Here is a 27,593-nt window from a genome sequence, read left to right as displayed (position 1 = left end):
TATCTCCCCCCATCCCCAGGTGTGAGGCCAAGGTCCCAGGAGATGGAGTGACAGACAGAACAGGGGACCTGGGAACATAAGCTCTACTGGATACATGCTGTCTTGGATACGTACCTAGAAGGGAGATACTAGGTCCTGAGAATACGTGCAGTTTTATAACCATGAGAGTTTTCCAGAGTGCCTGTACCAGTTAATTGTCCCACCTGCAACCCTCCACCCCCTCACCCCACCCCTGCAGCCTAACTCTAGGCTCATTTATTGGGATATGTCACCTCTGAGGTCCACTTACTCCATGAGGACATGTCTGCTTCTCTCCCACCCAGATGTGAACAGCTGGCTCCTCACCTTTGGATTCCAGCTACACAATGTGATTCCTGGCTACCCCAAGCCAGACATGGATGCCATGGAACCCTCCTACGAGCTCATCCACACCCAGATGAAAACTCAGGAGTGGGACAACAGCAAGGTAATTTACACACATAGCTGCCTACCCTTGGGCCATTCAGACATTATAGGAGTGGGTCCTATGAAGCTTTTCAGGAAAGCATGGGCCCCTGATAGAGACCGATGTGGTGCATCCACAGTGCCAGCTAGAAACTGTGCAGCAGATACCCTACCACTGGCAAGCCACTGCGGCCGGGCTGGAACAGCACACAGACCCACATAAGCTCTATTAAGTTTTCTCTGTTACGCTGAGCTTGGAATTCTCCAAAAACAATGAGTCTTTGTCTCTGCCCAGAGCAAAAGCGCAAGGAGGGAAGGTGTGTGTTCTAAATACAAATGTGATATTTTCTGAGAACCCCAGTGCACCTGAACTTGCCTGAGGTCTTCTACACAAGTTAACTCACAAATATCCCCTGGTATTACTGTTCACATTTTACAGATTTAATGCCCGAGGCTTTCTAGTGCCACACGGCAAGGGAAAGGGTAGAGCTGGGATTCAAACTGGGACCTGTCTGTAGGCATTCAAACAAATGTTACTTTCTCTTGTGTTCCTTTTATGACCCAGTTTTAAAGACTCACAGAATTATATAGCTATAAGTAAGGGTCCTTAAAGACAGTTTTATCCCACACCTCACTTCGGGCATCCTTTGGTTCATTTCTCCCTCCCCAACCACCTTCTTCCCTCTACATTATATATGTACTAGGAGCTGGCTTTTCCATGCCCCACTGGGCTGCACCCAGTGAATGCAGGGATGAATCAGGCAGAGACCAGGCCTGCAGGGGAACCTTCCAGGGAGGAAGCAAGTTAGATAGATGGCATGCCACTGGCAGCCAGAAACTTAATGCATCCATATCATACTCCAGCCTGATTCCTTAGTCCTCACCCTAGCTACCTCCTTCCTCTAGACTCTGGAGAACGGGATTCTGCACCTCTTGGCTCTGGTGGCACCCTATATTCTCCTCTCTCAAAGCACCCACCACACTTTGCTTTAGTTCCTGTTCTCTTTCCTGTTTCTCCACTAGACCGTGAGCCCTAAGAAGGCAAACACTGGGTCTTATCTGGGACCCACTTTACTTCCCAGCACCAAAACTTTCGTCAAATGAACAAATGGTTGAGAGAAGTAGACAACCCTGTGAGCATTTTCTCCCACTTTACAGCTGAGGAGACCAGAGCTCAGAGAGGAACTTGCTCAAGGTCACTCAGTGGGAAAGGCAAGAGAACCCAGTGTGCCCCACCACAAAAGCTCATCGCCTTCCTGCTGCCATAGCCCTGCCCCTCTGGCCGGCTCCAATCCCCACTAACCCGCTAGACCGACCTGGCTGCGCCGGGGGCGGATTCCAGCAGCTCAGCTCCTCCCCGCTTCCCTTCTCCCCAGCGCAGAGCCCCAGTCTCTGACGGCCTGTTTGCCAACCTCGCCTGTCAATGAATTATTGATTTCTGCCCTTGGCAAGCATCGGAGATCTTTGTTGTTGAGCACTCCAGCTTTCGTGAAACTCTAGGAAATAATTGTTCACAGACAGGGTTCTATTAATTATAAAGAGGACTTAATTTCAGTGAGAAGCCGTTGGGCCTGTTTCTAAAGCCATCTCCCTGACTTGCGGATAAGGCCTCGGAGCCTGCCCGCACGTGGCTTTGCCAAGCTCCCTGAGCCCCGGGAGGGACTGCTAGGGGGTATGACACGGAGACAGGGCCCAATCTGTCCCGCAGAGCAGCCAAGAGCAGGGGCATCTGAGGAGCCCCTAGGAAGCACCATGGGGGCAGAGGCCCTCCTTAAAACTCATTCCTAACATGACAGAGAACAATAACAGGGTAAGAGGGTTTATATAAATCACCACTTTTCCTCTTATTAAGCCTTCTTGCCAAGAACGCATTCCTTGCCATTCCTCTGTCTTACATCATCCTACAGATTTCAGCTCAAGCATGGATCTGTCCTTGAACCCCACCTTCTTCGCCTCCTTCCTCCACCTTCAGGCAGAGACGATCTGAGCCTTGAAACTGAACCTCAACAATTGGACAGACCTAAGTTCAAATGCTGGCTTGAATACTTACTAGTATTAGAACTGTGGGTCCTTTACAACTTCTCAGAGACTTAGTTTTCTTAAATGTAAAATCAGTCATAACAGTACCTACTATATAAAGTTATGGTGGAGATCAAGTGAGATACTGAATGTGACTTCTTTTGCTCCAAGACCAAGACATATGAGCTATAGTTATTACTACTACTTCTCTTAGACCACCAGTTATCCACATTTGATTAGAGTTTTTGTTTTTAAATCTGTCTTTCCCCACTAAACGGGTTCCTCCTTGGCCCCATCTTCTGCAAGTGTGTCCTACTAACACCGTTCCTCAAGGGCAGGGATGTTGTCTGTCTTGCTGGTGTCCCTCCAGTGCCCAGAAAAGGACATGTCACAGAGTAGATAGATGTCCCATGAACAGTTTCCTAATGGAAGGATGGGTGAATAGATGGGTGAAGGATGGTGGAATGTTCTAGTGGTCAGTGGTAGGGCTAGGTGCTACTGGTTAATAAATATGTATAGATTTTAGATTTGACTTAGTAATGTAAGCTGACCCTTCAGGCTGTTGAGGGAGAGGTTTCCCCTTTGTCTCACTCTCTCTCTCTCTCTTTCTCTGTCTCTTTCTCTCCTCTCCCGTCAGTCTATCCTCGGCGTACAGTGTGAAGTGCAGAAGCAGCTCAAGGCCTTTGTCACCCTAGAACGTTTTGACCAGCTCTATGGCTCCACAATCACCAGCTGCCAACAGGCCCCGGAGACAAAGAAGTTTGCATCCAGTGGCTCAGTCTTCGGCAAAGGGGTCAAGTTTGCCTTGAAGGATGGCCGAGTGACCACAGACATCATCAGTGTGGCCAACGAGGATGGGAGGAGGGTTGCTGCCATCTTGAACAACGCCCACTACCTAGAGAATCTGCACTTCACCATTGATGGGGTGGACACCCATTACTTCGTGAAACCAGGGCCTTCAGAAGGCGACCTGGCCATCCTGGGCCTCAGTGGAGGGCGGCGAACCCTGGAGAATGGCGTCAATGTCACCGTGTCCCAGATCAACACGATGCTCAATGGCAGGACTAGACGCTACACGGACATCCAGCTCCAGTACGGGGCGCTGTGCTTGAGCACTCGCTACGGGACGACGCTGGATGAGGAGAAGGCGCGGGTGCTGGAGCTGGCCCGGCAGAGGGCCGTGCGCCAGGCGTGGGCCCGCGAGCAGCAGCGACTTCGGGAAGGGGAGGAAGGTCTGCGGGCCTGGACAGAGGGGGAAAAGCAGCAGGCGCTGAACACAGGGCGGGTTCAAGGCTACGACGGCTTCTTCGTGATCTCCGTGGAGCAGTACCCAGAACTGTCAGACAGCGCCAACAACATCCACTTCATGAGACAGAGCGAGATGGGCCGGAGGTGACAGAGAGGACCACGGCCTGCACTTCTTGCCAAAGACACCTACTCTTCCGTGGCCACACACCTGACTGTGTTGTACTTTAAAAAAAAAAAAAAAAAGGAAAAAAAGAAAAAAAATCATTTTTTTAACAAGTGCAGAAAACAAACAAACAAAAAAAAAGATACTGGTTGCATTGTAACTCATGCAACATCCTTTTTTTTAAGAAAAGAAAAACACAAATTTGGCCTTCACACATTTTTTGCAAAGAACAGAAGGTATTTTTTTTTTTTCTGTAGTGTGATCACAATGAAAACTCTATTGTCTTTTGTTCCTTGAGGATTTTTCCCTGTCGTCAGGGTACATTTCTCCTCTCTGAGACGCATCTCCTGAGGTGTGTCCTTGTCTGTCCCTAGGTACCCGGTGTGATGTGAGACACAAGTGTCTGTGCTAATTTGTCTCATGTGCAAACCTTTCTTCCGTGGGGGTCTGGCAGGAGTGAGGGGTGTAGAGAGTAATGGGCTAGTACCAAACTTCTGAGGGGGCCTGGAAAGGAGGGTCTGCAGGACCTGAGGATTTTTGGCTCAGCTCCCACAGACAAGTGGTGGCTTTTTACTCACTGTGTTCTGTGCCTCTGGAGGATCACAGATGTCTTCATCTTGCTCTGGGGAATTTTGTGGTGTCACTCAGCACCTTTTTTCAAGTTGCCCCAAACTCCTGTCCAAGCTTTATATTTTGATGCTAAATGAAACCCCCAACCCCTTTTGCAAATCCTGTGTAGTTGTTGGTGCCAGCCTCATGATGGGATGGAGAAAGTGTCCCCCAGGTCCTTTCCCCCAGTCTGGTGACATAACATCCTGGGACTAAGAGCCTCATCCTTCCCAAAAGGTAAAGGCACCCAGGATGTCTGTGGTTGGTCGGTCTTCCCATGATGTTCCTTATTATTCATCTCTTCCTCTCTCCCAAAGTCAGATGTGAGAACCAGCACGGCTCAGCCACCCTCCACCTGGGCACAAGGTCCAGGGAGGGCCAGGCCACCTGTGGCAAAAGGATGGCAGTGGCGGCAAAGGTACCAGCCTGCCTTCCTGGGTGAAACTTTCTCCCCATGACTTTGGGTATCTTCCCTCCACTGCTCAGCTCCACCACTGAGAAATAGGAGTATGGAGAGAGGTGCTTGGTGGCCTTTGATTCTGGAAAGATGCTTAAGAAAAAGTCAGCCAAAGAGAGGAAGGCATAAACCAAGCGTCTTCTCACCAGTTCCTGAAGGCTTCTCTGCCTCCCATACATGGGCCAGTAGCACAGCTGGGATGCAGCAGGTGAGGCATTCAGGAAATTCCTTCTGTGAAGTACTTCTAAAACAGCTTCCTCTCTAGAGGAGTCCGTCCAGGGTTTTAAAGAGACACTGAGGAGAAAGGAGAAAAGAGGTAATTTGGTGTGGCCTGGCAGTGTCACCGAACCCCCTCCCTCACCTGCCCCTCTGCTGCCCCAGGACTGGGGTCGGTTCCCCAGGCCTATGCTCACACACATCAGGGAGCCCAGGCTACAGTTGTCCCTGTGAAGACCTATGCCTGAGGACGTCGGGAAGAGGCGGCTGCCCTCTAGGGAATGGGTACAACCCACCCCTGGGGCGCATGCCCAGGGAGATGCAGCAGCCAATGGGCCAGGGAAGCATTAAGAGGAGGGAAGAGTAGCAGCAAGAGGTAGAAGCCCCTTGCATCTGGTTCGTCTGCCTAATTACCATCATCATTACCACTCACAGGAGGTTCTGGGAGAGCAGGAGGGGAAGCCAAATGCTTCCTTCTGAGCTGGGCTTCTTAGAAAAATGGGACTTTTATGGGTTACATTTACATTAAGTGTGGAAAATGAATTCTGAGTCTGAGCTATCCCCTGTGGAAACCTTGTTGGACTGATAAGCTCATGGCACCTTTATAGCCTTACTCACGGAGTCTTCAGAATATTGCACGAGTTAATGAAACCAAGAAGGTCTTCACTGCAATGAGAATCGGAGCAGCGCGTAGCCTGGTTTCTGCCTGGCAGAAGGAGGCGTGCGCAACTGCTTGGGAGAGGAGGTTTCGCCTTACGTCATTCCACTGGGATCAGAGGATACGTTTCGCTAAGTGCTCTTCCTGTTTCCAAAAAAAAGTCACACTGCTGCAACAGCGCACCTTGGCCTGTTTGTCCACTGGGTCCGGAGCCCCCCTGAGTCAGATGTAGTGCTCCTCGGGCCCCACGATGCCTGGTCCCTGGGAGTCGGTGGCAGGCTCCCATGCAGCAGGATCGTTCTTGGATGGGATGGAAAGCAGTTTGGCCTGAAGAACACATGGGTTTTTTTTTTAATCCAAAATAGACTTATGCCTCTCAAAGAATACTCTTGATATAAGGAGCCCTTGGGTGAAGCTCTCCTGCCCAGTAGCCTAGCTGGTCAGTTCTATCCTGGCTGCCTGACACTAGGCAAGACCTGCGGGACATCCACTTGGAGGTCAGAGACAACACAGGAGCCAAGGGAATGAATCATCTCCCTACACCCTTCCCAACCCTCTGACCCTCCACCACCACCACCCCCCCACCAAAGTAATAGTATGGACTTTTAAAGATCAAAAACACAGAGAATTGCTGTGTGTTCCTTTTGTGTAAATGAATAATGTTTTACCTTTCTTGGGCGACCTCCAACCGAGGAGGCCCAGCATCTGTGCGGGGAGAAGTTGAAACATTCCCAAACTCTAGAGAAAAGATCTCAGGTGTGGGGTAGGCAGCATTATGCACCGCAGTTTCACACTGGAGCTGGTGCTTCTGGCTTTGGCCTTTCTGAGTTGGCTTCCATCCGGGCCAGCAGGTGACACAGTGCCTCCATTCTCAGTCTGTGCTGCTGAGACCAGCAGTCCCAATCTCACAGCAAGAGTGAGTCTGAAGGCATAGGCCAGAGTTGCCTGGGCCCACTGAGTGGCTTCCAAGCATCAAATTCCATCCTTGATGGCACCTACCCTTTTGGCGCTAAGCAACCCAGACATCCATTTCTTGGAGCCACCAGCCCTCCCTCACTGCCACCGCCCCCCCATTCATGATCCTACAGGATGTCAGCTTCTGTGCCCTCTAATAGAAAAGGGTTTATTCTGAAAGAGTTCCTGCCTTCTTCCCTACCTTCCACAGCTACCATCAGCCCCTGACTTTCAGCCCCTCTGCCATTGTTTTAAACAGGACTTTAATGATTCCCCAGCTTGGTTTTTCATAGGGTGAGATTTCCTTTTTTTTAACCCACCCTCCAGACAGACATCAATGGAGATCAGAGCCATGACAAGGGAAGGAAGGGGAAGAAACTCCTGTGGTGAATTTCAGCTTTGTCGGCCCCTCTCAGTCATTGGCTGCGAATTAACCCAAGGAACAGCCAGCCCAGTGCCTGGTGTCTACCTAGCAATGGAAAATTTGAAACAAATCCCTAGGAAACTGACCAAAGTAGAAAACGGTTGAAATAATCAGGATAGGGCAGGGCAGAAGCAGAAGGGGATGGAGAGGCAAGGAAGGGGATTAACACTGGGCAGTGTTTTTAGAGACACATAACAAGGAATGACGTTCGCTTAAAAAAAAATTATAAAGGACCTTTCAGCTGTGACCTTTAAGTATCACCTTTACAGGTGGCAGTTTTCATTATGCAAAGACAGGGCTTTCGATGTGAAATCTCAGAATTCAGTTTCACATCTGCAGCCCCGTAGTTGTGGTTGCCACGCAACAAGGGCAGGGATGCTGAGCTTGGTGCCCAGGAGGAAGGAGCTCGCCAGGACTCTGCAGGATCCCGGGCTTTGGGGTTTGAGCTCCCGGTGCTCACAGTTGGATCTCCTCTTCATTCCTCATAGCAGCCACTCAGCCCAGGCTCTGGCTTCTGGTCCTGAGCTGGGACCTGCCTCCTGAGAGGTCCCAGAAAGAACCCAGTCTCTTCTTTCTGTTGGGATCCATGTTAGAACTTCCCAGCTAGGGAAGCCTTCCCTTTAAGGTTCATAATTCCCAGCTAGGTTTATATGCTTGTCTATATTTTATTGGACGGGAGGGGATTAAAAGAAAGAACTCTGTAGTTTAAAGGCCCTTTCATTTAACCTTCAAAAAAAAAAAAAAAAACACACAGCAAACTCATTTTAAAGACTCATTGCTCAGGTGATAGAAACTTTATCCTCTCTAACCTTTACATTCTCAAAAACCAGCCCTGTGTACTTGACCGCCCCAGACAGCGGTAGCTCTTAGGTTTCATCATGAATGTGGAAGATCAGAGTGGGGGGAGGCCTGGGTGGGTCTCACGTTGGGTTTCTTACCCCCTCTGGAATGCCAAAGGCATGACGCTGGGTGACTTCTTGGTCCCCAAGAACATGTGATTGATTCTGAGGGCAAATTGCCAGCAGAGAACCAACCCTCAGGCAGGCTCAGCTCCCCCGGCAGAAGCTGAGTCACAGATGTGTGGTGGTGCCCGGCAGCCCTGCATTCACCCAACCCCGGAGTCCCACTTTTCTAAACCTGCCTGTTCTTGAACATTTCCGAACCCGCAGCTTTGGCAAAAGGACTCTCCCAAGCTGCCTTTGGACGACCAACACTGGAGACTCTGGCCTTACCATGTGGAAATAGTTTTCCTGAAGTCTGGAACTAATTTTGAGAAGTTTTTTTCTCAACACTTTTGTGTTTCTAACACTGTATTCTTGACTGTGTAAATACCGACAAGGCTGTAAATAAATGCAGATGTAGATACCTTCTAGAAAAAAGAAAAAAAAAGGCATAAAAACAAAACCAGAAGTGATCCCGTGTAGCCTTCGTTGACAAATAAAAGAATATTTTGTGTTTAAGGTGTTTGGTCACCTTTGTTTGGAGAGTAATGACTGCCTTGAGCCAGTCCTCTGAGTTTGCACTTCTGGATGCTACTGTTCTCAGGATGACCTGAAAGATTCGAGTTCACAGCCCCAGAGTCCCTCATAAGCCATGTAGGTGACAGCTGTCTGGAGAGGCATTTCCAGAGGCCACAAAGACCCTGGGGCTTAGCCTGATGAATGTCAAAGCATCCCTGACATCAGCTGTGCCCCCATTGCTCTCCCAGGCCATGCCCTCCCCCAGCTGAGGTCCTGACTGGCCCCAGGGACAGACTCCGAGGGGCAGGAGAACCCGACACTGCCCTGCAGAGAGAGCCACTGGGCACACAGTTGTCCCCTATTCTGCTAGTTGCACTTTTGAAAATAAACGAATGCATAGTCATCATGCAAATTATTATAACCACATAATACAACTTGGAAAAAAGGACAAAAATTTCCTTTAGCACTTTTTTTCTTTCCTCTGTATGTTCCTAACGTATCTTTAAAAATAACTAAGGTCGTTATAATCACAGCATACAGGTAACTTTTCACCTTGCATTTCTCACTTAACCTCACATTTAGCCTCTCAGCTCTAGAAGTCAGGGTTGACAGCTGGTCACTTCAGAAAGTACATTTGCTAAGCCCAGCTCCCTGTTGTGAATGGCAAACCTTATGAAAATTCAAGTCATTGGGCAGAAGAGGAAAAGCAGAAGGCCTCCGTGCCCTCTCGTTAGCCCACTCTGACCCCATCACCAGGCCCTCTGGGAAGCTTCAGGCTCCCCCACCTCCTGAAACAGCCTGCGGCTCCCCAGGTACTGCTCCCCAGACCATCACCCTGTGGTAGTGCTGGGAGGCACCTGTGGTGGTGGGAAAAAAATCCTATTCCATTTTTGGAGTTGGGCCAAACTGGGTGTGGAACTTGGCTCCAGCACTTACTATGAGATCTCAGCAAGTCCTTTAACCCCTCTGAGCCTGGGTATCCCATCCCTAATGAGGGTATGAGGGTGCATCACCTCAGAGGACACTGTATGCAACACCGCACAACACTCAAAGCACAACGGGCTTTCTCCCAGGTAAGTTTTCTACCTCATGCGTACCTCCCCAGCCCACCCGCCCACCTTCTGTCCAAAGTACAGTACTCTTCCCACTACACAAGTGCTTCTCAACCTTTGGCCTTCATCAGATTCACCTGCAGGACTTATCGAAACAGACGGCTGGGTCCTTCCTCCCAGAATTTCTGAATCAATGGGTCTAGGGCCCATTAATTTGTACGTCTAACATGTTCCCAGGGGACACTGATATCCCTTCACGCTTTGACAACCACTGCTGACTACACTCTCTGTATATTGTGTACCCAGTAAACTACTTAGCAAGGCACTTCAGATGAGCTGAGCCCATGAAACCTACCTCGGCCAGATAGTAGAGCAGGTGTATCAAGCCCTCCTCCATCTACCCTCCCAGGTCTTCCTCCGTCAGCTGCATAAGAATGAACCGCTCCCACCCAAAATGTGCCCATGGACTTTCACAGCTTCTTCAGGCCCAGTCGAAAGGTACTCCTGGAGCCCTATTGCTGTTCATTCCCCTCTCAGAAGACACTCATTGAATACCTGCCACATGCCAGTGACTTTCCAAGACTGGATTATCCTTGTGTGTGAACCCTGAGGTTCAGCTTTCCCTTTGCCTTAGGGGCTCACTCTCTCTAGTATATTTGGAGAAAAGAAAGAGTAGGGATTGTCTCCTGTTCCCTTCTGAAAGAGAAGCACCCCTCCAAACTGGGTGCTGCTCCTTCTCCACTGCTTCCCTGGCAAACTAGCTGCAGCTGCTTTCTTTGCGGAGCACAGAGAGGGTCTTCTCCCCATGGGCCCCACCCCCACCTCCCTAACCCCGCCCCCAAGTTCTGCATGTGATTCACTCTTTCACATTCTCCAAGGAAGTGGTGCAGAAAGCTCAACCTATGAGACTTTTTTTTTTTTAAGATTTTATTTATTCATGAGAGAGAGAGAGAGAGGCAGAGACACAGGGAGAGGCAGGCCCCATGCAGAGAGCCTGACATGGGACTCAATCCTAGGTCTCTAGGATTGCACCCTGGGCTGAAGGCGGCACTAAACCCCTGAGCCACCAGGGCTGCCCCAACCTATGAAACTTTAAAAAGACTTTAAAAGTGAGTAGTACTAGAGGCACCTGGGTGGCTTGGTTGGTTAAATGTCTGACTCTTGATTTCAGCTCAGGTCATATCAAGGTTATGAAACTGAGTCCTCCTTGGGCCTGCTTAAGAGTCTCTCTTTCTCTCTCTCCCTCCCCTCTCTTAAAAAAAAAAAAAAAGTCAGCATCAATATGCCTTTTCCCATATCCAGGGAAGAAGTGTCTGAGTTGAACCTTTTTTTTTTTTTTTTTTGAGTTGAACCTCTTATAGGGATTTCCACTTGATGTCATTCCACCCTGACCGTGTTCCCAGTCCTCAAGCTGGCATCTCAGTGGTTGTCTCTCCCTCCAAATCCACACTGGAGATCTCTCTCCATGCCTTGGGAAGCCCCACCCCTCCTAGAGAGCCCACCCGTGCCCCCATCAGGCAGTCCAGCATTTATTTCCTAAGTCTGGAATCACCCCAGAGTTGCACATATATTCATTATCCTTCAAAATTTATCAAAAGTTGTGTAGACACACTTTGCAAAGATAGATATCAGTTCTTAGAGCCGTGTAGGATTTTAAGCCCTTTGGGAATAATAGAAGCATTTTCCCACCTGCCCCATGATCTGCAAGCCAACTCCTGCCAGGTGGAAGGCAGTACATGACATTGCATGCAAAGCAGGTGGGCCTTTACTTTGTCCTCCTCTCCCTCATCTTCAACACATGCTCGCTCCACACTCCCAGGGCTAAATGCTTAGAGTAAAAATCTCTTCCCCAGTCTGTAAGATGGGAACAGAGGAAATGGAGTCACTCTTTCAGATATAGATATTATATCACTGGGTGGGTAGGTGGATGGATGGAAAGATAATGGATGACTAAATGAATGAATGCTATAGCTGGGCCTAGAAGAGGCCTAGGAGAGGAACTGCAATTAATCAGCAAATGTCTTATGTACATGAAGTGCACATTAAACACTACCCCAAGCAGCCTTAAAGGGACCGTAAGATGTAAAACAGGACCCTTTGCTTAAAAACATTACCCAATTGGGGGTCTAGGAAGATTTAAAAAAAAAAAAAAAAAAAAAAAAAAAAAAAACAGAGCATCTGCTCTTTGTCACTACTCCAGAAGCTTCAGCATCCAGGCTTGCTAGAACCCAGAAGTCTGGTGAAGGAGCAGAAACCTTCCAGGTTTTGCCCTGGGAGAGGTGGCCAGAGGCCCAGTCTCTGGAACAAAGACCAAAAGCTTGCATTTCATCTAAGAGATAGGGAGTTGCCAGTTTTATAGCAGAAGCATGGCATGACAGCCAGGGAGACCAGGCACTACAGTGTGTAGGACTATTGGGAGTAGAACCCTATCAATAACCACAGGTCAGGTCCAGACCCTGAGGGCAGGGGTCTGGGCCTATGCAGGTGGGCTAAGCAGGCAATCGAGGCAAGGCCTCAGACCTGGCAGGGGGGCTTGGCAGGTACCCTAGTGTCCACACTTTACTAACATACATTTGGTTTTAGGAAGAACCAAGCTTTGGTGACTTCAGTTCATCCTCTCCCCATAGCCTTGATTCTGTGATAGCAGGTCTGGTACCACCTCCCACCTCCTGCTGTGTCTAAGGCTCCTCATGCTCCTTGCCTGATCAGCCTGTGATTTCCACTAGAAATTCAAAAACTTCAGTTACCTTGAGAAGAAGGAATGGACAGAGCCAAGTGCTAAGAAAGTGGTTCCAACAAAAACTACTTTCCACGGTGCCAAACAAGGGGAGCTCAGAGCACGCTGGACAGGGGAGGAAGGAGTCTGGGTAAATTTCCTGAAAGAGGGGAGTTTGGAGAGAAAGGATTAGGTGGGAGTGGAAGACATTCCTGGTGGGAGGAAGGGGTGCTGTGCTGTTGATGTGGGCCAAGGAAAGCCTGGGCCTCCAGGCCCTAATCCTGTGAACCTGGTCCACACACGAGAATAAAGCCAAAAATTCCCAGGGATCTAATCCAGTTCGTCTCAACTTTTTCATACGGCAAAATGCACAATGGTTGATGTGTACGTGCAGGACCCACTCCCATGGCTATATCCAGATTTGGTAAAACAAAGGTGTGTGTTATGTGCCAAAACCCAGCAAGCAAGAATTTTTCCCCCACTCAAAAAGCATATCAGAATGCAAATGAGGGAGAGTGATCATGTTACAGGGATAATTTTGGATGCGCTCTAATTCATAACAAAAGGCATGATTTTGCAAAGCTGTGCTTCATTATTCACAATAACTTACTTCTGACACATGGCATCACCCTTCATAGTAACATGAAGACTGGGAACAACCACACCTCCTTTTCCTTTTCTATCTTGAGCGGGGGAGTTCCCTCAAAACAGATCCTGAACAAAGATTTGTCTGAAAGTAAGTTATTAGGAAATGGTCCCAGGAAAAACAGGTGGACAAATGAAGAGGAGGAGCAAGAAAAGGCTATGAAGGGTGTAAGAGCAAGCAAAGTCCCAGGAGAGTAACTTTGGCTCAGTCCAGTGGGGGACTTGTAGAAACAAGGTAAGTCATGCCTGAGGTCTGTCCCCAGCAGGCCCAAGGGCAGGAGTGTTGACACCTCTGCACCTGCTAGTCATGCATTAAGGGCTGCCCCAAAGGATGTCATTTCCCATCACTTCTGGCTCTCCATGCACTCATGCACTCGGCAAGTGGGGCTCCAGCAGCCTGAGGACAGCCTGCCTACAAAGAGTCGCAGGTGTTGGCTTTTGGAAATGAAAGCACACAGCTTCCATTCATTTCAATCTGAGGAGGTTAGTGGAGTCTCCTAGCACCTGCTGTGGTCTCATTTCCTGCCTCATAGTGGGCACCTAGTAAATGCTGCTTGAAGGTTGACTAGTGACAGATGCATCCAATAGAACAGGACACAGTAATCACACGCATTAAGCAGAGAACAGAACACCCCCCCCATTTTGCTTACCACTGTAACCTTGGTACCTGCCACAAGACGCATTCATATGCATTTGTTGGATAAATGATGAATGGATCTCCCCCCATGGTAATTCTTTAAGTTTCTCTAGGGTCTCCCTAGTTCTCTCATTCATTGCTTGCTTGACTATGGGGCACTCAGGAGGAGCTCCCTGGGATCTCACCACATGGTGACCCGCCCTACCAGGCAAGAACCCGCCAACTGTTAAGCCCAACATCTGCCCCTGTTCTCTCCTGATCAGATGTTTCTGAAGACATACAGTGAGGCTCAGTGAGGAGAGCTCAGGGACAGGTAGTAGGTGTGGGCTCTAGACCCCGTGCCATCTGCATGAAATCTCATTTGAACCTACAGCAATATTCATGGTAGATATTATTACCTCTCATTTTGCATATGAGGCCTAGAGATGTTTGTGATTTGTGCTATTAAGCAACAGAATCAGAATGTGAATCTAGATTTGCTTAACTCCAAATTTGAGGCTTTTTCTCTTATGTCTTAAAGCTGGTGAGTAAGGAAATGTCTGATGTGAAGGATTTCATACACTGAAAGGTCTGTTGATGGCAGTTCACCTTTCAGGCACAGCAGGTCACCTGATGACCATGCAGCGGACATGAGGCTTACCCAAGATTTCACTTAGCTCCAGACTCAAGGCTGCCATAGAGGCTGTGCAACCTGTGCAGTCACACAAGCTCCTGTAGTCAGAAGGGCCTGCTCTTGGTCTACTGTACTGCTGTCCCCATCTTGAAATCTTCATAGTTGTTGAATAAGGAGTCCTGTATTTTCATTTTGCACTACATGGTGCAATTTATATAGCCAATCTCCCTACAGCGCTTACCCAGTGTGGGCAAATGTAGCATGCTAGGACATTCTCAGGGCCCTGAGGCAGAGGATGGGCTCTGGAATTCCAAATGGCTGCTGGGGCAATAAAACCCTTACAGATTTCAAGGGGGCTGGGAAGACTGAATAGAACCAGCCTGAAGTCCTCCCACCCCTATCAACACCAAGCTGGGAAATCCCTACTCAGTGACAAAGCTCTAAGTCTGCTAAAGTGGCAAGGACCTGGGAAAGAAAGAGGTATGGGGACAGTGGGGCATAAAGAAGCTACTAGCCCGATCAAGAGAGGCTTCCAGGGGGAGGTAACACCTGAGAAGGGGATGAAGGAACGGCGGGTGAAGGGCATTGTGACATAAAGGCACTGAGGTGTCCTGTAGGTGCTTGGGCATACCTCCTGGCAGGGCGGAGGAGGGACCTCAGGAATCAGGATTGCCCTGGTGGACAGGGGCCTGACAAACAGGCAAGCTTGACTTTCCTTCCTTGTTCCTAGTTTGCTTGTGTACATTGTCCTGGGCCAGTCCCCCTTTCCACTCCTGAATCTTGCCAGGATGGCTGAAATTTATTGAGATGCAGGGTTTTAATCTTCCCCGGAGAGACGTTTATCTGCTTGTTGTACAGGGCAGGTGATGAGTTTACAGCTAATTAATGATTTCTTCACATTGATAACGCCACCTAGTGGTCACCTGTCACACACACTTTGCCATTTCATCAGACTAACCGGCAGAAAAAATTGGAGATTATATAGGACCATAATAATCCCCCGTCCTGCCCCTGTACTCTGTATAGTTCAGACGACCTTCATACGGGAATTCTTGATGTGCACGTCTCCCGAGTTGACCAATGACTCTTGGAAGATGTTCCTGAAACCAACACACACACACACACACACACACACACACCAGAAAGGGGACAGAGGAGGAAAATCAGCTCTGGAGGTCCCTTCCTCAGTGCCTTCTGATCCTTGGACTACTGTGACAGGGTCCTTGAGTCCTTGATATGCAGTCACAACACCATGTGGAGACTGCAGAGGCTGAGTCTGTGGTTGGATGAAGGTGGTCAAAACAGCACTTATAGGGCACCTGGGTGGCTCAAACATCAAGTTCTTAATTTCAGCTCAGGTCATGATCTCAGGGTTGTGAGATCGAGCCCTGCATCAGGTCCACATTGGGCATGGAGCCTGCTTAAGATTATCTCTCTCTCTCTTTCTCCCCCCCCCCCACCCCCTCTCTCTATCTCAAAAAAAAAAAAAAAACACGCATTCATGACTTGTGAAGCTTGGAAAGTTACCATAGTTCTCTTTAAATATTCAATATTGATAACATTAATAACAAGAAGCAGAAGGAGAGGAGGAGCTAGAGGAGAGGATGCTGTTTCTTGAGAGCCATCCCCCTTCGGGTATCTTCCTTGAATGCATTTTTGCAACAGCATTAAATCTGTCTCAGAGCAAGGCGAGGTTCAGATGGCAATTAATATACACTGGGTGCCTGCTAAGTGCCAGGCACTTCTCTGAGCACTTTAAGTGCATATGCTGATTTAGTCCTCATCATAGTACAAGAGAGGTACTACTGTAATCCTCATTTTGGAGGTAGAGAAACTGAGACGCCTAAGGATGTGCAGCTAGTAAGTGGAGGAACTGAGATTTGAAGCCAAGCAGTCCAGTTTCAGGGCATACACTCTTAAATCACTACTCAGGCTACCTCCTAGGCTGAGGGACAAAAAGAAAATGCATATACTCTGTCCTGGAGACTGCCGGGGAAGAAAGACATATGATTGAATATCCCTAATGCATTTGCTTATTTTATTCACTTGATAAACTTCTCCCAAAGGACGTCTTACACCAGGTTTGGGTGGGTACGTGGGTGTATTACTTCTACTCTGAGAAGAGAAGCTGAACCAGGTTGGACCTGCACACAAGGGATTCAGGATGGAGCAGGAGGCACTGGGACAAGAGGCAGGGCCAAGGCATAGCTAGCCAGGTAGTGCTGGAACCCAGGCCTAACTGCATCTAAAGAATATTCGCCTGGCAAATAATGAAACTTCAGCAAACAGCTGCTAGAATCCCAATTCTATCTAAGAGGCTCCACTGATTCTCTCCTTTCAGCTTTAAGCCATATCTATCCAGGAAGAGAAAGGGAACTCTGGAGATGAGGCAGGACTCTCTTTCTTCAAGCAAAGACTAGCTCTGGGGTCCAGGTTCCAGATAGACTGGCCTGAACTGCCATCTACTGGCCGACTGTACACACTGTGCTGGGGATGGCCAGGGTCCGGCCTTCCTGCCCAGAAGCAGAGGGAAAAGGGCTGAAGGTAGCTGAATCCTTTGATCCTTGAGTAGCCTCGAGAGGGAGGTTGTCATCTCCCGTGTTTTACAAATAAAATGGAGACTGAGACTCTGCAGGCTGACAAGAGGTAGTAATAGCTTTCATTTACCATTTGCCAGGCACTTCACATTCATTATTTCCTTGAGTTTTCTCAAGAATCCTGAGATTTTTTCCCCCCTTTTACTTGTTATTTCTCTGAAGTCCCTTTATTCTGTAATAGTTCCACATCCTTCTGAAAGCCATTTATTTGTGGATACATCAGGTCATGTGTACTATGGAAGTTCTCACACCCTGGATTTGGGTGATGGGTCTGCAGTGTCACTTCACTCTTAAGCCTCTACACCTCCTATACTTTTAGAGCTACTGGTAGGTAGAACTAAAAGCGTAAGTAAATTCAGGTCAATTATTTCAAGCAGGACTAATTCATATGTACTTTCTATTGCATCCCATCAAGAGGTATATAATGTTTGGTTGTCCCACTTATGGTGACGTTAAGATTTAGTGATGTTAAAGCAATGCTTACTTAAGTAGGACCCTTACTTAAAGAACCTTCAGGTTCTGGCTGTATGTGAGATGGAGCAGCTATAGAACCTGAACAGAATGCACAGAGCAGCTATGAGGACTCTAAAAAATAATCATCAGCAGGCAGGTTGAGGAGGAAGACCAGAATTTTGAGTGTCACTGAATTGGCTATGAGTTTATCTTTTTTATTCCCCTCTGGAATCCTCCAGCCTTGACTCAAGGCAGCAACAACCCAGGAATGGATCAACACATCAGAACTCTGGGAGAGATCCTGTTTCAGGCTTGAAGAATGAGAAAGGGATCTCCTGAGAGTGGCAGCAGGGGCCCACGGACACAGGTTGGAGGGCTTGCCTCCAATCAGAGGAGTGATGATCTCAGGAGTGGTGGGTGAAGGAACCCCTGCGGCTCTATCACCCTACCAGATTGCTCCAGATGCAACTGCACTAGTTGTAGAAAGTGCATGTCAGAATAGGGATAAGTAAAGTCCCCCAGATTTCTGGCTGGAAAACCAAAAAGGGATCCTCAGGGAAAGAGAAATTACCAGGGTAGCTGTGGAGTAGAAGGAGCTCAGGACAGTGGACCCACTCCTAGTTACACATACATAAGTCTGGCCCTAAACAGTATACATGAACTTTGAGAACTGAGCTGCGAAACAGACTATGGCCCAGGTCCCAAACTGGCCATCAGGTGGAACACGTACCCAGAACAGATCTGAATAGCCTGACAAAGACTTTGAAAACTGAACGTTGAAACCAGAGTCCACAGAACATTGGTCAGAACTTGTGGACTGACTGAACCCAACCTAGTCAAATACCTGCTTTTGATTTTTTTTTGATTATCCATAAAATTTAAATAAAATCCAGAGACCCATAACATAATATTCAAAATATCCGGGATACTTGGCATATGAAGACCCAGGAAAATATCAACTGGGCCAATTTTGAGATGACAGTTATTGAAATTATCTAACAAAAACTTCAAAGCAGCTAATACGAAAGTGCTCCAAAAGTAAGAATGAACGCTCTCGAAGCAAATGGAAAGAGAATAGCCAAACTGTGGAAAGAGCCTCGGTGTCCATCAAAAGATGAATGGATAAAGAAGATGTGGTTTATGTATACAATGGAATATTCCTCAGCCATTAGAAACGACAAATACCCACCATTTGCTTCGACGTGGATGAAACTGGAGGGTATTATGCTGAGTGAAGTGTCAATCAGAGAAGGACAAACATTATATGGTCCCATTCATTTGGGGCATATAAATAATAGTGAAAGGGAATATAAGGGAAGGGAGAAGAAATGGGTAGGAAATATCAGAAAGGGAGACAGAACATGAAGACTCCTAACTCTGGGAAACGAACTAGGGGTGGTGGAAGGGGAGGAGGGCGGGTGGTGGGGGTGAATGGGTGACGGGCACTGAGGGGGGCACTTGATGGGATGAGCACTGGGTGTTATTCTATATATTGGCAAATTGAACACCAATAAAAAATAAATTTATTATTAAAAAAACCACCACCAACAACAACAACAAAAAAGAAAAAGCCTCAAAAATAAATAAAAGATATAAAGAAACAAATGGAAATTTTACAACTAAAAAACACATGAACCAAACGTTTAAAAAGTCACTAGATGGCTCAGTATGGCAGAATGGAGATGACAGGACAAGAATCAGTGAAGATAGATTGATTAAAAGTATCCAGTTGGGACGTTTATCTTTCTTCATAAGAGAATTTTCTAATAATTAAGCAATTATTTGCACATTTCTCAAAATATCTGTGTAATATTTGTATTATTCAGAACTTCATTCTATCAGTGAACAATTTTGGTAAAATGGAAGTTTATTGCATTGTTAAAAATAAATGAATAATGAACAAGAGGGGGCCTAGGAAGCATAAATGATATTCATATGTTACAAACCAAGAATTTGGGGGTGCCTGAGTGGCTCAGTGATTGAGCCTCTGCCTTTGGCTCAGGTCATGATCCTGGGTTCCTGGGACCAGGTCCTGCATCGATCTTCCTACTCAGTGGGGAACCTGTTTCTCCCTCTCTATGTCTCTGCCTCTCTATGTGTGTCTCTCAATAAATAAAATCTTGAAAAAAATAAACCAAGAATTATGATTAACTCAATTTGGTACACCTGAGGTATAGTTAGAAAAGAATAATTGTGGTAATTTTTAGAAGAGTAGGAAAAAAAGGAGGAGGAGCAGGTAGGCAAAGAAGAGACAAAGGGAGAAGGAAAAGAATAATGGGCTTTTCAACTAACTCTGAAAATACACTTCATATAAAAAAGGCAGGACACATTCTTGATACTGCCCTTTGTTCATCAGTCTTCAAATCTATTCACTGGTACCCTAGTTTATACACACACACATATATATACACACACACACCCTAGTATATACACACGTGTGTGTGTGTGTGTGTATATAGCTTAAAAATAAGATTTTTTCAAATGTAATCATAAACTAATGAATTTTTATGATGTTATATGCTTCTGTAAATTACCTTTGATATACAAATTGTCTTATCTTAGACCAGTTGGTTTCTATTGTCCTTCGACATGACCCCAGTTCCTTTTTGACAGAGTAAGATATCCCAAACTCTTTGTACATTTCAAACCCCAAAACTGGAATCCGTCATTCTCAAAGGATCCCTGGTTCCTTTTGTTGAGAAAATGTATTTAGACACCACAATCTAGAAGATATGGGTGCTTACCGCTACAGGATTTTCTTGGCATCTAGGCCTTTTCAGTGATCAGAACTAGAAGAAGAATTTTTTTAAATGTAGAGGCAAATCATAAATTCTTACTGTATTTGCAACTGAAATCTATAATTACATGGTTTTTACTTCTTTCATTTTATACTTCATTATCTTACCTCCTAAGTTGAAAATCTTGATTTCAAAACATATGAACATAACTGCTTACTTGATTTATACCACAGTAAACCTATTATAATTCTGACATAGCAATAAGACTACTGAATATGGCTTAAGATTTCTTTGCAGAATGTTTTGGTTTTGTTTTTGTTGTAGTTTTGCATCATTTGAAGAAATTTTTTCTCAGTGTGTTTATGCTACTATCTTGGAATAGTTGGGCTAGTTTGTTTCAATTTATTTTTTATTGTTACTCTTTCTTCATTTAACTATTTTTTTTAAGATTTTATTTATTTATTCATGAGAGACACAGAGAGAGAGAGGCAGAGACACAGGCAGAGCCTGATGTGGGACTCGATCCGGGGTCTCCAGGACCACGCCCTGGGCCAAAGGCAGTCACTAAACCACTGAGCCACCCAGGGATCCCCCTAACTTTATTTTTTAAACTAACACACTAACATCATTCCAAAGTCAAAACTATATAACATATGTTAACTATATATGTCTCTCTTCTCCCCCCTTTTTTCTCTCCTTCATATATAACAATTTGACATTAGTTTAACATTTCTTTTTTTAATGTATTTATTTATTTAGCAAAAATCAGCACACTCAGCCCTATTCTATACCTTGCCTTTTATTTTCAGCTAACAATGTATCCTAGAAATCACTGTACATCAGTATTTAGTGATATTTTCATTACTTTTTGGAGCTTCATCATACTTCATTATATGGATATATCACATGTCTTCAACTAGTTCCTTATCAGCAGACATTTTAAGCTATCTCCAATCACTTGTTACTATAAATTAAACTAGAATATGGTGCTTAGGTCATATTTTATTTTCATTGATGTATCTTTAGAATCCTATTCCTAGGGGCACCTGGGTGGCTCAATTGTTTAAGTGTCCAATTCTTGATAACAGCTCAGGTCTTGACCTCAGGGTCATGATTTCAAGCCCTGTATTGACCTCCACACTGGGCATGGAGACTACTTTAAAAAAAAAAAACTATTGCTAGAAGTGGGATTGCTGATTCAAAAGGTAAATGAATATATAATTTTGCTAATATATTACCAAATTCCCTTCTAAAGTTGTAGCATTTGGATTTCTGCCAGAAAGATATCAGAGCGCCTGTTTCCCTCACAGCCAGCCTTCTCAACAGAATATTTTCTCAGTATTTTGAACGTTTGCCAATCGGATAGATGAACATTGATAAATATGCATACTTCTAATTTTTTGTATATTATTATAATTGAAGTTGAGCATCTTTTCATATGTGTAAGAGCGTTTTTGTTTCTCTTTCTATGAAATGTATATTCCTATCTTTTATCCAATTTTTCTCAAAATTGTTGGTCTTTTTTCCCTCAGTTTTTAAGATTTTTCATCTTTGGGGCACCTGGGTGGCTCAGTGGTTGAGCGCCTCCCTTTGGCCCAGAGTGTGATCTTGGAGTCCAGGGATAGAGTCCCACATTGGGCTCCCTGCATGGAGCCTGCCTCTCCTTCTGCCAGTGTCTCTGCCTCTCTCTGTGTCTCTCATGAATAAATAAATAAAATATTTTTTTAAAAAAGATTTCTGGTCTTTGTGATTTGAGTAACAAATCTTTTTCTAGTTGTCACTTGTCTCTTAGCTTTATGATGTTTTGCTCTGGAAAAAGAATTACAGTGAAATTTATCAAATTTTCTTTTATTGCCTCTAGATTTTAAGACATAAGAAAATTTTCCTTCACCCAGATTATTGAAATAGTAGGAACTTTTAAACTGTTATTTAAAAATTGATGGCAGCTCAGTGTGGACTAGTTTGAGTTAAAAACTTGGGGTGGGTGCCCAATTTTAGGGAGACTCTCACACTGTATGAGTTTTATCTCTAGGAATCTCCCCAGATTCTCAGGGTGAAAGTCAGAGAAAAATACCTATCTTTCAGCAGAGGTAACATTATGAAATGCAACCAAAGCATTATGTTCTCCTTAACAAAAGCCTTCCCTCAAAGGAAATTATTTTACTAGAGCCTAACCTACCTGGAAGAAGAGAAATACCCAATTCCAGCCCCTCCTACACTTTTTGTCTCAAATTAGAGGAGGGAAAACACTGAGAATTCCTTGTGAAGATCATAGACCAGGGGCACAGACTCATTCAAAGACTGAAACCTAATTATAGAATTACGGAATCTTTTTCCTGCACACACACATCCACACACCTTACTACCACGTTAATGGGCTCCGGTACAATGACAGGGCATTACTACTGAAAGAATTGCAAAATTGAGACCCTGTTCAAGAAAGAGTCTCTAGGGAATTCCCAAGACAACAGCAAAGACAAAAACAGAGAGAGTACAGGTGATTTTAGCTTCTACCATCTGGAACTACATCAAATAATAAACATAGTCTAACTCAGATAAACACAAAGCTTCACAATAAAGGCCTATTTAACTCGATTATTTTTACCTGATGTATTGTTTCCAGCTTTCCACAAAAAATGGTGCATCATGCTAAAATACACAAACATAGTCTGAGGAAATGAAGAAAGCTTCAAACCAGACCCAGATATGACAGAAATGATGGAGCTACCAGACTAGGAATTTAAAACAACTATGATTGATATGAAAAGAGATCTAATGAAAATGTGAAAAAATGTAAAACAAATGGGTAACATAAACTGAGAAATGGAGACTCTAAGAAGAAATCAAAAGGAAAAAAAAAAAAGAAAAAAAAAAGAAATCAAAAGGAAAGTGTAGCAATCCTAAACAATATAACAGAAATAAAGATGCCATTGATAGGTTCATCAGCAGACTGGACATGGCTGACACAAGGGTAAACAGGTACTAAGCTATGTCAACAGAAACTTCCCAAATTGGAAAGCAGAAGAAAAAAGAATGAAAAAGGAATATCCAAGAATTGTGGGATAATCACAAAAGTTATAACATGTGTAATGAAATACCAGAAGAAGAGAGAAAGGAACAGAAGAAATATTTGAAGTCACTAATGCCTGAAAATGTTCTATTTTTTTAAAGATTTATTTATTTATTCATGAGAGACACAGAGAGAGAGAGGCAGAGACATAGGCAGAGGGAGAAGCAGGCTCTGGCAGGAGCCCAATGCAGGACTCGATCCTGGATCCTGGATCCCAGGATCAGGCCCCGAGCGGAAGGCAGATGCACACTGAACCACCCAGGCATCCCCCTGAGAATGTTCTAAACGTAGTGACAGACACCGTGCCTCAGATCCAAGCCCAGAGAATATCAAGCATGATAAATTCCAAAAAATTTACACACAAACATTTTATGTTGAAACAGCAGAAAAATCAAAAACAAAGAGAAAATCTTGAAATAATACACCGGGTGTGGGTACGGGTAGGGAGAACACTTATTCATAGAGGAATAAGGATAATTATATCAAATTTCTCTTTAGAAACCATACAAGCAAGTACAGAGGGGAGTGAAGTATTTAAAGTATTTAAAGTGTCAAAAGAAAAAAACCAGCAACTGAGAATTCTGTATCCAGTTGACAATAGGAAAGGAGAAATGAAGACTTCCTCAGACAAATGAAAATTGAAGGAATCTGTTGCCAGTAGATCTGCCTTATAAGAAATTTGTTAAAATTTCTTCAGAGAGAAGTAAATTATATAGGTTAGGAACTCAGATCTCCATAAAGAGCATTAGATAAGGAATAAATGAAGGTAAAAATAACATTTTTTATTTTTTATTCTTAATTGATCTGACAATAATTTGTTCAAAATAATAATACCAAATGATGTATTTAGTGATTATAGCTTATGAATAAATGGAATGATTGACAGCAATCATTCACCTTCCTGTTATTCTGACAATACTCATAATTGTTCCAAGCTTCAGTTCCCTGGATACCGTCTGAGCTGCTGACCTTTGCATATTTTCTTTTTGTCTTTTACTCTTAAAAGACAAAGGAGAAAAACAAATAGAAAGCAGTTACAAATATGATAGATATTAAACCAACCATAATCACTTTAAATTTGAATGTTCCAAATGCATCAAATAAGGATGAACTATCATAATTTATTTTAAAAAATAAGACCCAGGTATATGTTGCCTACAGAAATTCACTTTATAAGGGCACAGTTTAAAAATAAAGGGATAGAGAAGAACATACCAGGCTGATACCAATCAAAAGGAAGCTGAAATAGCTATATTAATTTCAGACAAAGCAGACTTCAGAGCAAGGAAAATTATCAGGGATCAAAGGGGACATTACAAAATGATAAAAGGATCAACTCTTTAGTAAATCTTAGCTGTACAAATCAGTGGCTATTTAGTTGTGAACAGCATGATGGAGCAGTGACAGAAAGGATGCAAAAGGAATTATAGAAGATCGTGAGGAAAATTTTAGGGGTGATGATTCATTATCTTGACTGTGATGAAGATTTCATGGGTGTATAGTTACGTCAAAATTTGTCAAATTGTACATTTTAAATATATGTAGTTTCCTTGTGTCAATTATAACTCAATAAAGCCCTTCAAACTTAAAAAAAAAATATATGCCATCATCATCCTGTTCTGACTGAAAGCCATTATTCCTTTTTCACAGTTGAGGAATTTGAAGCACAGACAGGTTGAGTTATTTGCCCAAGATCACACAGCAAGTCAGTAGCAGTGTCAGGATTTGAAGTGAATTCGACTCCAGAATCCAGGCTCTTAACCACCTCACCTCAGTGAATTAACCAAGCTCCATGTTTCTGTTGCCAGTTTTGGAGCTGGCCCAGGGCTGTTTGCTATTGTTGAAGTAATCCTTGAGGACAGGGACATCCAAACAATTAAGATAGAGAAATTCTCAAAAAGGTCCAAGTTATTCTAGTGTCAAGAAATCTATAGCTCTGCAAGTTCAATGGGGAAATGATGGGGGTGAGATGTATGTATCACATTTGATTCTTTTGGATGAAGTTGGACTCTTCCCTCAGATCCTTCCTCCTTCCTGAATTATGCCCACCCACACTGCCCAGTAGCTGGCATCCACTGCCAGAGCTCCCGTGCACATACTCTTAATAAGATGATTAGGGAGTACATTGGGGAGATGAACTGACTACACCTACCACAAATAACAAAGAAGAATACTGCAGTTTGGGGAGGTAGAAAACTGATCCTCAGTTTTCCCCAATATAAATTGGGAACAATGTACTTACAGAAGTATGCATTTTCATTGAGATGAAATAGGAGAGCTATGTTGCAAAGGAATTGGTGCATACTTCACGTACAGTAAGTGATGGTTACTTTTACCATTGCATTGACATCCTTATTATGTGGAAGGAATGTCACATAGTGAGTTGTGACCAGATGGCACAGTGAAGTCACTGTTGCCTTCCTTAGGAGAGCTTTAAAAAGAAGGATATGCCCCATCGTTAGGATTGAATTTGGGGTGGTCCTACCAAAAGCAGAGTGATGAAGAAGATGGTGTTGGTGGTTTAATATGTTGCTGTCTCAAATATTGAAACCCATGTGTGAACTGAGAGAGGGAGCATCATAAAAAGAGAGCTGGCAGTCATAACTGTGGGCTTCCTTTTCAATAAGCTCCTTGAGAATAGAGACAGATGTCTTTGTGTCCCTGCTACCTAAGACAAGGTCTGGTGACAATAACTGTTCATTAAACATTTACTAAATCAGTCAACCCCTATACCTGGGCTTTAGGTTGCTGGTGGCAAGTCACTAGTTGTTCCTGTTTAGGATAGCTTTGGCTGATAGAAGTGAGAATGCATCCTGTGAGCCACCAATAACAGAAATCTGTGTAAGATAGCCTTACCATCTACTTCCAGCTTAACCCAATTCAACATTACCTGAACATCTACTTATACCAGTGACTTATAAACAACTTAACATGAAAGTTAGTTAAGTATGAAAAGGAATTCTATCTACTAAATACAAAGTAGACTCTCTCATCAATAGTAGATATTATCACTGCATGCTTTTGAGGTTCTTGCCCTTCACCTGCAGTCCAGGTCCCTCTGGGGGACCCCCAGCCGATGCTCAGTTCTTTGAGCTCAAGGATCCATTGATTTGCTAACACCTTCCTGTTATTCTGACAATACTCATAATTGTTCCAAGCTTCAGTTCCCTGGATACCGTCTGAGCTGCTGACCTTTGCATATTTTCTTTTTGTCACTGGTTCTGAACTGAGGCCACAGAATAGAAGATGCTATTTGCTCTGATTTTGCGGCTCTAGTTTTCCTCCTGTCTGATGCTTACTTTTCATTTGACTTTTTACAAAAGGAGAAAGGAAAGAGCTCTAGATTTCTTGAAGGGATCAGATCCTTTTACTTTCAGAACTCACTTTATAATGTCAATATTTTAAAACTATCAAACTAAACGGGGCAGACTTTTAGCAAGCTTACAGATTAGGATCTTTGCAATATGTTACAACCAAATGTCAGACTGGATAATGTCAACATTAATCAAAATGGCCCCACCTAAGAATTGAAATTATGTAGGAAGTATCTGGGTCCCTAACATTCAGGAGGTAGTGTTGCATTAGCAGATGTCAAAGTTAACAATGTTAACCAACTAAACGTGGAACTTCCTGAGCATATGTTGGACGTTAGCAGATCAGCATTGATATTAATCATGTTTTGGACAGTAGACAGACAATCTATAAATTTCCAGTTGCCATCAAGGAAGAAAACTAATTTTATTTTCTCCTATTGCTGTTGAAGGCCTGACCATATTTCATGTTTTACTTGAAGTAAGTTCATTGTGCTCCATCTACACCTTGTACATACTTCTGTGGTTCAGATTTACTACCATCTATTCTAATTATTTGTTTATCTATCTCTCTCCCATACTAGCCTGTTAAGATTTTTGAGTAAGAGATTGTGGTTTACTAATACCTGCCAAACCTGCAATGAAATAAGCAGGTTCTTGGGAATTTAAAAGATTTGGATTTAAATCCTGGCTGTAGAACTTACTGTGTTATCATGGGCAAGTTTCTTAACTTCTCCAAGCCTAATAATGCGGATGTGTGAAACAGGGATTTTAATAACTATCTAGAAAGTTTATTAGGATTAAATTCTATAACTGACTAGATTATAAAGATTCTGTGGTTGTGAACAACAGTAAGAAACTGTATCATTGAGACTGGTTTTAAGCAACAGAGATAAACTCTGGCTAATTTAAGAAAAAGAACATGACAGCTAAATGCAATGTGTCATCTGGGATTAGATCCTGGGTTAGAGAGGGACATGGATATAAATGACATTTTGGGGACAGTATAATCTGAAAAATAGATATTATAAAATAGTATTAATAGTATTATAAAATAGTATCATAAAATAGTACTTACATTTCCTGAATTTGATCATTATATTGTGGTT

General features: G+C 44.3%; 1 protein-coding gene across 5 annotated transcripts in view; it reads left to right on the top strand.

Annotated features, from left to right (window-relative positions):
* Window positions 1–8,652, top strand: part of TENM4 (teneurin transmembrane protein 4) — a 2,813,748-nt gene extending 2,805,096 nt beyond the window's left edge. For all 5 annotated transcript variants that reach the window (XM_072794810.1, XM_072794811.1, XM_072794814.1 and 2 more), the window contains 2 exons: window positions 324–466; window positions 3,101–8,652. In XM_072794810.1, the coding sequence (XP_072650911.1) occupies window positions 324–466; window positions 3,101–3,859 (902 nt within the window). In that variant the 3' untranslated portion in view covers window positions 3,860–8,652. The remainder of the gene's footprint in view (window positions 1–323; window positions 467–3,100) is intronic.
* The last annotated feature ends 18,941 nt before the right edge of the window (window positions 8,653–27,593 follow it).

The sequence above is a fragment of the Canis lupus genome, chromosome 23, assembly GCF_048164855.1.
Source record: "Canis lupus baileyi chromosome 23, mCanLup2.hap1, whole genome shotgun sequence".
Classification (NCBI taxonomy): Eukaryota; Metazoa; Chordata; class Mammalia; order Carnivora; family Canidae; genus Canis; species Canis lupus.
The sequence above is the reverse complement of the archived record's forward strand: the minus strand, read 5'-3'. Positions and strand labels throughout refer to the sequence as shown.